Source organism: Lepidochelys kempii, chromosome 1 (assembly GCF_965140285.1).
Source record: "Lepidochelys kempii isolate rLepKem1 chromosome 1, rLepKem1.hap1, whole genome shotgun sequence".
NCBI lineage: Eukaryota > Metazoa > Chordata > Testudines > Cheloniidae > Lepidochelys > Lepidochelys kempii.
In genome coordinates, this window is record NC_136380.1 from 164,514,359 (window position 1) to 164,525,702 (window position 11,344).

The 11,344-nt window shown below is 45.4% G+C and overlaps 1 protein-coding gene across 1 annotated transcript; it reads right to left on the minus strand.

The window, feature by feature from the left end:
- Positions 1 to 5,834: 5,834 nt before the first annotated feature.
- Positions 5,835 to 7,759, minus strand: LOC144930133 (uncharacterized). Its single transcript, XM_078851221.1, has 2 exons — positions 6,964 to 7,759; positions 5,835 to 6,376 (listed from the first exon to the last, which is right to left on the minus strand). Exons 1-2 carry the CDS (start codon positions 7,544 to 7,546, stop codon positions 5,835 to 5,837), a joined length of 1,125 nt encoding a protein of 374 aa, XP_078707347.1. The 5' UTR covers positions 7,547 to 7,759.
- Positions 7,760 to 11,344: the final 3,585 nt, after the last annotated feature.

Sequence of the window (11,344 nt, forward strand, 5' to 3'; positions counted from 1 at the left end):
AGAAATGGGAGAAAAGGTGGTCTGTTAACTTTACAGGTATAGAGCCAGTTCTTCACCTGGTATAAATGGAAGTTGCTGGTGGCCCATCCGGTGCAAAATAATTTTGCAAGTAGAACACAAAATCTCTTTTTGCATAGCATCTACCATGATGTGGGAGCACTGCATTTCATACACTCCTTGTTCCATGAAATTGGACAATTGTGCTGCAAAGCTTTCAACCTTGAATATCAGGTTGCAGTAATCTCTAAGATCAAGAACAGTAGGAGCCAGATCCTCAGCTCGTGTAAATCAGCATAACTGCATAGTCCTCACCAATGAGGCTAGCTTAAAAAGTGTTTTATACTTAGAGACTGCATCCCATATTCTTACAATGATCAAAATTTAGAACCTGCTGCTAGCATTTGTAGTAATCTGCGTGACTAAAACAGGAATTCATCTAGCACACACTAGAAATGTTAACAATCAAGTAGCATCTAGGCAATTCACTCTTTCAAAATATGGAAAAAGCTGATCAATAGAGCTGGTTGAAATTTGTCATTCAAAAAATGTTTGAAGGAAAAACAATCTTGTTACTAAATGAGAAATTTTGTGGAAGATTTTTGTTGCTTTCCATGTTTTTGATGAAAATCTGAGAAAAAAATTGGTTTCCAGTTTTGCATGTAAAAAACCCAGAAAACTGTTCAGTGAAAAATGTAAATACAATTTTCTGACTGACTCTACAGATCAGCCCCGCTCTGTATTTTCTCCCTCCTCATGAAGAAAGATTATGCACTAGGGATGAAATTCACCCAACTGCACAAGGTGAACACAATGTCTGTGCATCACTTATGTTCTGCTTACATGCTATTTGGATGGGATTTAAGTGGTGCTTAGATCTTGTGCTGCCAGTGCACAGGGTGAATTTCATGCTATGTGATGAGTTTGTTTAGCAAACCTCTGATATTTAGCCCCGATTCAGCAATGCACTTACAAACGTGCTTAACTTCAAGCTTGTGAGTTAGAATGCTCCAAAATGACAGTTTCACATTCAGTAAATGTCTTTTATTACACAGTGGCCAAAGCGCAGCCCAGGTGATGGCAAGACAATTTTTCTACCTATCTGGTGCCATTTGTTTGGTTCTGAGTCAAGCGGAAAGCATCAGCTGAACTCAGCAACTTGGGGAAGGAGAAAACCTAAAATAAACAGCAGCATTACTTGTCTCTGCAAAAACAGGGGCACATGCCTTCCTCAGGCAACACATGCTCAAAAACAGGGATCTCGGCACCTCACCTCTGTGCCTGGTCTCAAAGGAGCATGGCCTGAGCAAAAATGCCCTTTCAGCTGCACATCACATGTACAGTTTCTGGTTCAAAATTTCTTATAATTAACGTGAGGTGGGAAGACGCTCCTCTCTGAGTCGGGGTAACTCATGTGAAGAGCCACTTCAGCTGCAGAGACAAGTAGGCAGAGGGCTGGAAAGATAAGTGCAGCACCACAGGATGTGCCAGGCCACATATTTGCAAGACATAGTGCTGTAATTCACTGATTGTTCTCTTTCTAAGCTTAGGTGCTCCTGAAAGCACGACACTGTCATGAGAAATCATCATGCTATTAAAAGTATGGCTTGTGCTATTAATGTTTGTGTTTATTGTGCTACCAACAATAGCTGAAAATAATTGGTGGAGACTGTCAAAGCAGTTTAGGGGATTTAGACAAGTACCTTCCATTAATCTGAGTGGAAGGTCTATGTTTTATGTGCCCTAGGCTGCTTTGAGAATCTCAGTCATTGTTATTATCTGATTCACTTTTTCTAGAACAAAGCAACGTATCCAAACACCCTCCGACTCTGGGGAGAAGAGCCTTCCTGGCCTGGAACTTTTCTTCTCAGTGCTATTTATGCTGTTTGTTTGTTTTTTTACATTTCCCTCAACTTGAACAAATGAAAACACGCTAAACAGTTTTGCTTTCTCGTTCTCCTGCAGTAGGCCTGTGCTGTACAGTTTAGAGTGAAGCGTTGCCGGGAAATGGTTAAACCTGAACAAAAACGAGTTTGATTCAACTAAAACAGTTTAACAAACACTATCAATGTTCGCTTTTTTTTGAAAGTCTGGTAAACAAACAACTCCCCCCACCTAAGTTTTGGCCCTAAACTACATGACAGTGTCCTTGTTAAAAAGAATGTACGTTACTTGCAGTATAATTATTAGTGGTGAAGGTGACTGACTTTTTTAGTTATTAAATAACTTCTATGTTGTTTTAAACCTATAATTTTTTTTATTTATAAAAGGGGGGAATACAATTTTATAGTCATTATTTCCTCTATAGAGGAGCTATTAATTGGCTTTTCAATGGTGGTGTAAAAGTGTACCATAGACTTTGAATGTTAACTTTTAGTCTTATAATTTTTTTCCAGTTTGTTTTGTGAAAATCATTTTCCTTTTTACAAAATCAATAAAACAAATAATTACAAAAATGTGGTGTAGCCTCAGATGTCATTCCTCATAAGGTCATAGGACTGGAAGGGACCTCGAGAGGTCATCTAGTCCACTCCCCTGCACTCATGGCAGCACTAAGTATTATCTAGACCATCCCTAACAGGTGTTTGTCCAACCTGCTCTTAAAAATCCCCAGTGATGGAGATTCCACCAGCTCCCTGGGCAATTTATTCCAGGGCTTAACCATCCTGACAGATAGGAAGTTTTTCCTAATGTCCAACCTAAACCGCCCTTGCTGCAATTTAAGCCCATTGCTTCTTGTCCTATCCTCAGAGGTTAAGGAGAATAATTGTTCTCCCTCCTCCTTGTAACAACCTTTTATGTACTTGAAAACGGTTATCATGTGTCCCCCCCCACCCCCTGTCTGCTCTTCTCCAGACTAAACAAACCCAATTTTTTTCAATCTTCCCTCATAGGTCATGTTTTCTAGACCTTTAATCATTTTTGTTGCTCTCCTCTGGACTCTCTCCAATTTTTCCACATCTTTCCTGACACGTGGCACCCAGAACTGGACACAATACTCCAGTTCAGGCCTAATCAGTGTGCATTAGAGCCGAAGAATTACTTCTCGTGTCCTGCTTACAACACTCCTGCTAATACATCCCAGATGTTTGCTTAAGAGTTACATAAAAGTCTATGTTTCTGTTTGAATAACTATTTACCGACCTTTTGCTTTCAGTTTTCAAGCATACTCAGCAGTGTCACAGCTAAGCACCTTTATGTCTTCATTATAAGTATAATTATAGGCTGTATAATGTAGAGGAGAAATAATGATGTTATAGGCCAGATCGCTGGCTGGTGTAAATTGGCACCCATTGAATTACCCCAGGGTGAGGATCTGGCCCAACATTATATGGAGGAAAATACCCAATTGGTTCATCTTTTAGATGCACATCAAACACAGTTTTAACCATGTTTGTAAAAAACATCCAATTAATTAAGGATTCACCCCAAGGCAGAGCCCTCCATACCATAGGAACTCTGTTACCAAAATAGTGCTCAGGCATGCAGGAGTGAAATCAGGAAGGCCAAATCACACTTGGTGTATGTCTACACTACGAAATTAGGTCGAATTTATAGAAGTCGGTTTTTTTGAAATCAGTTTTATATATTCAAGTGTGTGTGTCCCCACAGAAAATGCTCTAAGTGCATTAAGTGCATTAACTCGGCGGAGCGCTTCCACAGTACCGAGGCAAGCGTCGACTTCTGGAGCGTTGCACTGTGGGTAGCTATCCCACAGTTCCCGCAGTCTCCGCTGCCCATTGGAATTCTGGGTTGATATCCCAATGCCTGATGGGGCTAAAACATTGTCGCGGGTGGTTCTGGGTACATATCGTCAGGACCCCGTTCCCACCCTCCCTCCCCCCGTGAAAGCAAGGGCAGACAATCATTTCGCGCCTTTTTTGTCTGCTGCCAGCCAAAGATGTAAAGGATCGATGGAGTGGGTCAGAACAAGACATAGACCAGATTTGTTTTGGACTCATTTTCCTCCTCCCCTGTCTAGATCACACTGCAGTCAGTCACAGAGAAGGTGCAGCGAGGTTAATCTAGCCATGTATCAATCAGAGGCCAGGCTAACCTCCTTGTTCCAATAACAACGATAACTTTGGTGCACCATTTCTTATTGGAACCCTCCGTGCAGTCCTGCCTGAAATACTCCTTGATGTACAGGCACACCCTTTGTTGATTTTAGCTCCCTGAAGCCAACCCTGTAAGCCGTGTCGTCAGTCGCCCCTCCCTCCGTCAGAGCAACGGCAGACAATCGTTCCGCGCCTTCTTTCTGTGCGGACGCCATACCAAGGCAAGCATGGAGGCCGCTGAGCTCATTTTGGCAATTAGGAGCACATCAACCACCACACGCATTATCCAGCAGTATATGCAGCACCAGAACATGGCAACGCGATACCGGGCGAGGAGGCGACGTCAGCGCGGTCCCGTGAGTGATCAGGACATGGACACAGATTTCTCTGAAAGCATGGGCCCTGCCAATGCATGCATCATGGTGCTAATGGGGCAGGTTCATGCTGTGGAACGCCGATTCTGGGCTCGGGAAACAAGCACAGACTGGTGGGACCGCATAGTGTTGCAGGTCTGGGACGATTCCCAGTGGCTGCGAAACTTTCGCATGCGTAAGGGCACTTTCATGGAACTTTGTGACTTGCTTTCCCCTGCCCTGAAGCGCATGAATACGAGGATGAGAGCAGCCCTCACAGTTGAGAAGCAAGTGGCGATAGCCCTGTGGAAGCTTGCAATGCCAGACAGCTACCGGTCAGTTGGGAATCAATTTGGAGTGGGCAAATCTACTGTGGGGGCTGCTGTGATGCAAGTAGCTCACGCAATCAAAGATCTGCTGATATCAAGGGTAGTGACCCTGGGAAATGTGCAGGTCATAGTGGATGGCTTTGCTGCAATGGGATTCCCTAACTGTGGTGGGGCTATAGACGGAACCCATATCCCTATCTTGGCACCAGAGCACCAAGCCGGCGAGTACATAAACCGCAAGGGGTACTTTTCGATAGTGCTGCAAGCTCTGGTGGATCACAAGGGACGTTTCACCAACATCAACGTGGGATGGCCGGGAAAGGTGCATGACGCTCGCATCTTCAGGAACTCTGGTCTGTTTCAAAAGCTGCAGGAAGGGACTTTCTTCCCAGACCAGAAAATAACTGTTGGGGATGTTGAAATGCCTATATGTATCCTTGGGGACCCAGCCTACCCCTTAATGCCATGGCTCATGAAGCCGTACACAGGCAGCCTGGACAGTGGTCAGGAGCTGTTCAACTACAGGCTAAGCAAGTGCAGAATGGTGGTAGAATGTGCATTTGGACGTTTAAAGGCGCGCTGGCGCAGTTTACTGACTCGCTTAGACCTCAGCGAAACCAATATTCTCACTGTTATTACTGCTTGCTGTGTGCTCCACAATATCTGTGAGAGTAAGGGGGAGACGTTTATGGCGGGGTGGGAGATTGAGGCAAATCGCCTGGCTGCTGGTTACGCGCAGCCAGACACCAGGGCGGTTAGAAGAGCTCAGGAGGGCGCGGTACGCATCAGAGAAGCTTTGAAAACCAGTTTCATGACTGGCCAGGCTACAGTGTGAAAGTTCTGTTTGTTTCTCCTTGATGAAACCCCCCGCCCCTTGGTTCACTCTACTTCCCTGTAAGCTAACCACCCTCCCCTCCTCCCTTTAATCACCGCTTGCAGAGGCAATAAAGTCATTGCTGCTTCACAGTCATGCATTCGTTATTCATTCATCACACAAATAGGGAGATGACTACCAAGGTATCCCAGGAGGGGTGGTGGAGGAGGGAAGGAAAATGCCACACAGCACTTTAAGCACAGCACTTTAAAAGTTTACAACTTTAAAATTTATTGAATGACAGCCTTCTTTTTTTTGGGCAATCTTCTGTTGTGGAGTGGCTGGTTGGCCGGAGGCCCCCCCACCGCGTTCTTGGGCGTCTGGGTGTGGAGGCTATGGAACTTGGGGAGGAGGGCGGTTGGTTACAGAGGGGCAGCAGTGGCAGTCTGTGCTCCAGCTGCCTTTGCTGCAGCTCAACCATACACTGGAGCATTCTGGTTTGGTCCTGCAGCAGCCTCAGCATTGAATCCTGCCTCCTCTCATCACGCTGCCGCCACATTTGAGCTTCAGCCCTCTCTTCAGCCCGCCACTTACTCTCTTCAGCCCGCCACTTACTCTCTTCAGCCCTCCACCACTCCTCCCGGTCATTTTGTGCTTTCCTGCACTCTGACATTATTTGCCTCCACGCATTCGTCTGTGCTCTGTCAGTGTGGGAGGACAGCATTAGCTCGGAGAACATTTCATCTCGAGTGCATTTTTTTTTCTTTCTAAGCTTCACTAGCCTCTGGGAAGGAGAAGATCCTGTGATCATTGAAACACATGCAGCTGGTGGAGAAAAAAAAGGGACAGCGGTATTTAAAAAGACACATTTTATAAAACAGTCGCTACACTCTTTCAGGGTAAACCTTGCTGTTAACATTACATACATAGCACATGTGCTTTCGTTACAAGGTCGCATTTTGCCTCCTACCACCGCGTGACTACCCCCTCAACCTTCCCCCCTCCCTGTGGCTAACAGCAGGGAACATTTCTGTTCAGCCACAGGCAAACAGCCCAGCAGGAATGGGCTATACTGAGTGTCCCTGAAGAAAAGCACCCTATTTCAACCAGGTGACCATGAATTATATCTCACTCTCCTGAGGATAACACAGAGAGAGAAAGAACGGATTTTGGTTGAATGCCAGCAAACATACACTGCAATGCTTTGTTCTACAGTGATTCCCGAGTATGTGTTACTGGCCTGGAGTGATAAAAGTGTCCTACCATGAAGGACGAAATAAGGCTGCCCTCCCCAGAAACCTTTTGCAAAGGCTTTAGGACTACATCTAGGAGAACCGCAAATGCCAGGGCAAAGTAATCCTTTCACATGCTTGCTTTTAAACCATGTATAGCATTTTAAAAGGTACACTCACCAGAGGTCCCTTCTCCGCCTGCTGGGTCCAGGAGGCAGCCTTGGGTGGGTTCGGGGGGTACTGGCTCCAGGTCTAGGGTGAGAAACAGTTCCTGGCTGTCGGGAAAACCGGTTTCTCCGCTTGCTTGCTGTGAGCTATCTACAACCTCCTCCTCATCATCATCTTCTTCGTCCCCAAAACCTGCTTCCGTATTGCCTCCATCTCCATTGAAGGAGTCAAACAACACGGCTGGGGTAGTGGTGGCTGAACCCCCTAAAATGGCATGCAGCTCATCATAGAAGCGGCATGTTTGGGGCTCTGACCCAGAGCGGCTGTTCGCCTCTCTGGTTTTCTGGTAGGCTTGCCTCAGCTCCTTCAGTTTCACGCGGCACTGCTTCGGGTCCCTGTTATGGCCTCTGTCCTTCATGCCCTGGGAGATTTTCACAAAGGTTTTGGCATTTCGAAAACTGGAACGGAGTTCTGATAGCACGGATTCCTCTCCCCAAACAGCGATCAGATCCTGTACCTCCCGTTCGGTCCATGCTGGAGCTCTTTTGCGATTCTGGGACTCCATCATGGTCACCTGTGCTGATGAGCTCTGCATGGTCACCTGCAGCTTGCCACGCTGGCCAAACAGGAAATGAGATTCAAAAGTTCGCGGTTCTTTTCCTGTCTACCTGGCCAGTGCATCTGAGTTGAGAGTGCTGTCCAGAGCGGTCAGAATGGAGCACTCTGGGATAGCTCCCGGAGGCCAATACCATCGAATTGTGTCCACAGTACCCCAAATTCGAGCTGGGAACGTCGATTTAAGCGCTAATCCACTTGTCAGGGGTGGAGTAAGGAAATCGATTTTAAGAGCCCTTTAAGTCGAAATAAAGGGCTTCACTGTGTGGACGGGTGCAGGTTTAAATCGATTTAACGTTGCTAAATTCGACCTAAAGTCCTAGTGTAGACCAGGGCTTGGAGTTGCAGCTAGCAAGGGATGTTAAGAGTAACAAGAAGGGCTTCTTCAGGTATGTTAGCAACAAGAAGAAGGTCAAGGAAAGTACGGGCCCCTTACTGAATGAGGGAGGCAACAGTGACAGAGGATGTGGAAAAAGCTAATGTACTCAATGCTTTTTTTGCCTCTGTCTCCATGCACAAGGTCAGCTCCCAGACTACTGCACTGGGCAGCACAGCATGGGGAGCAGGTAACCAGCCCTCTGTGGAGAAAGAAGTGGTTCGGGACTATTTAGAAAATCTGGACGAGCACAAGTCCATGGGGACTAATCTAATTGCCTTCTTTGACAAGATAACTGGCTCTGTGGATGAGGGGAAAGCAGTGGATGTGTTATTCCTTGACTTTAGCAAAGCTTTTGATATGGTCTCCCACAGTATTCTTGCCCGCAAGTTAAAGAAGCATGGGCTGGATGAATGGACTATAAGGTGGATAGAAACCTGGCTAGATCATTGGGCTCAACGGGTAGTAATCAATGGCTCCATGTCTAGTTGGCACCCAGTATCAAGCAGAGTGCCCCAAGTGTCGGTCCTGGGACCGGTTTTGTTCAATATCTTCATTAACAATCTGGAAGATTGCACCCTCAGCAAGTTTGCAGATGAAGCTAAACTGGGAGGAGTGGTAGATACGCTGGAGGGTAGGGACAGGATACAGAGGGAGCTAGACAAATTAGAGGACTGAACCAAAAGAAATCTGATGAGGTTCAACAAGGACAAGTGCAGAGTCCTGCACTTAGGACGGAAGAATCCCATGCACCGCTACAGACTAGGGACCGAATGGCTAGGCAGCAGTTCTGCAGAAAAGAACCTACGGGTGACAGTGGACAAGAAGCTGGATATGAGTCAACAGTGTGCCCTTGTTGCCAAGAAGGCCAATGGCATTTTGGGATGTATAAGTAGGGGCATAGCGAGCAGATCGAGGGACGTGATCGTTCCCCTCTATTTGACACGGGTGAGGCCTCATCTGGAGTACTGTGTCCAGTTTTGGGCCCCACACTTCAAGAAGGATGTAGAAAAATTGGAAAGAGTCCAGCAAAGGGCAACAAAAATGATTAGGGGACTGGAGACCATGACTTATGAGGAGAGGCTGAGGGAACTGGGATTGTTTAGTCTGCAGAAGAGAAGAATGAGGGGGGATTTGACAGCTGCTTTCAACTACCTGGAAGGGGTTCCAAAGAGGATGGATCTAGACTATTCTCAGTGGTAGAAGAGGACAGGACAAGGAGTAATGGTCTCAAGTTGCAGTGGGGGAGGTCTAGGTTGGATATTAGGAAACATTTTTTCACTAGGCGGGTGGTGAAGCACTGGAATGCGTTACCTAGGGAGGTGGTGGAATCTCCTTCCTTAGAGATTTTTAAGGTCAGGCTTGACAAAGCCCTGGCTGGGATGATTTAGTTGGGGATTGGTCCTGCTTTGAGCAGGGGGTTGGACTAGATGACCTCCTGAGGTCCCTTCCAACCCTGAGATTCTATGAGTCTAGTACGATGGGTTTGTCTACACTTACAGCGCTGCAGCGGTGCAACTACACCTCCGTAGTGATCTGTGATGTCGCTACCTATGCAGACAGGAGAGCTTTTCCCATTGACATAGGTGCCTCACCTCCCTGAGAGGCGGTATCTATGTCGATGGGAGAAGCCCTCCCGTCTACACAGCGCTGTCTACACGGGGGCTATGTTGGTATAACTATGTCGCTCGGGATTTTCCAGACCTTGAGCGACAAGGTCACAGCGACACACATTCCCAGTGTAGCCCAAGCCTATGGGGGGAGATGCAGGCAGAGTGAGCATGGGGGCGGGCGTGGAGGTGGATGGAGCAGGCTTGCCTCTGCATTCCCTGTAATCTCTGGAAGGGGGTTCCAAATGTGATGGTATGGAGAAGCAGCAAGGGAGATCAGGCTAGATACCACCAGATCATAATTTAGCTTAAAAACTGGGGTGAACTCTTTGTGAGTACATGAAACATAACACATATTGAGAGCTAACACCTATGAGTGCATTTCAAAGCATCGTGTAGGTCTTGTAAACTTAACTCCAACTTCCTCTATCGTTAATCACTGACTAATTCAGGGTGCATGATGCTAGAGTCTTAATTGCTCATAAATATTTAACAGAAGCAAGAGTGTTAATTGAGCGAGTAACACTTATGGATGTGCAATTAGCTGTTGGTCATATTTACAGACAAAAGACCGGCAACAACAACAAAAAAATTGTCATAAATCTCATTAACTAGCACTCACATTTCCTGGCATCCTGCCATGTAGGTGACTACTGGTAAGCTGAAAAAGAGGCTACAGTCATTAGATACATTATTTGTTGTATATTATTTAATCAACACTTTTTAACTCATTAGAATGGGAATTGATGTCCTCAGGGACAGGCTGGATAGACTAGTCAGGAGGGGGATAAACTAATAACAGAATAAGAGGGTAAAACAGAGGGAAGATCTGCGTACTCATTTAGCACAGAATCAAGATGTTGAGAACAAAATTAATCAAGGAACCAAAGAACATGAAAAGAAGAAATTCTTGAATTATCTATACACCAATGCTAGGAGCCTGACTAACAAACAAGAGGAGCTGGAATTGGTAATTTATGAGCATAAATTCAGTCTAGCTGGTATTACTGAAACTGGTGGAATGACTCTCACAGCTGGAATGTTAAAACCAATGGTTATAACCTATTTAGGAAGGACAGTGGGCAAAAGGGGAGGCTGAAAGGCACTCTATGTAAAAAAACAGCATTACCTGTTTGCGAGTCACTGACAACTCAGAAGAAAATAATCTTGAATGTTTATGGATCAGCATCCTAACAGATAAAGCATAAGATAGGGTATTATTTGGTGTCTGCTACAGACCATCAAACCATGCTAGGGAACAGGGTCTCCTTACATACCTATCTGTAAGGAAAGAAAGCTCCATGATCATGGGGGAGCGTCAATTTGAGTGGCATATGTTGGAGACCTCTTGCTGCCAGTAATAAGAAATTCTTAATATAGATGACAATTTACTAACTCAAAAACTGTTGCAACCAACACAGGGGACTTCTATATTAGATCTGATCTTAATAGGTGGAGAGGAACTGTTCACAGAACTAAAAATTAATGATAGCCTACTTATACGTGATCATGACTTGATCACATTTTTAATGTGCAAACAGAATAAAGTTCAAAGCAGTTATATATACCTGGTGCTTTAAAAGGTCCAGTTTCATAAAAATGAAAACAATTATGAGCCAAATTAGCTGAGAGGAAATATTTAATCAGAAAAATGTGAATGATAACTGGGAACTGTTTAAGAACACTTTACGAAGTGCCCAAAATGTCACAAACAAGGAAGAAGGCCTTATTAGCTAAAAAAACTGACCTAGTTTAGATGGGAGTGAAAGCAGCAATGAAAAATAAAACTATA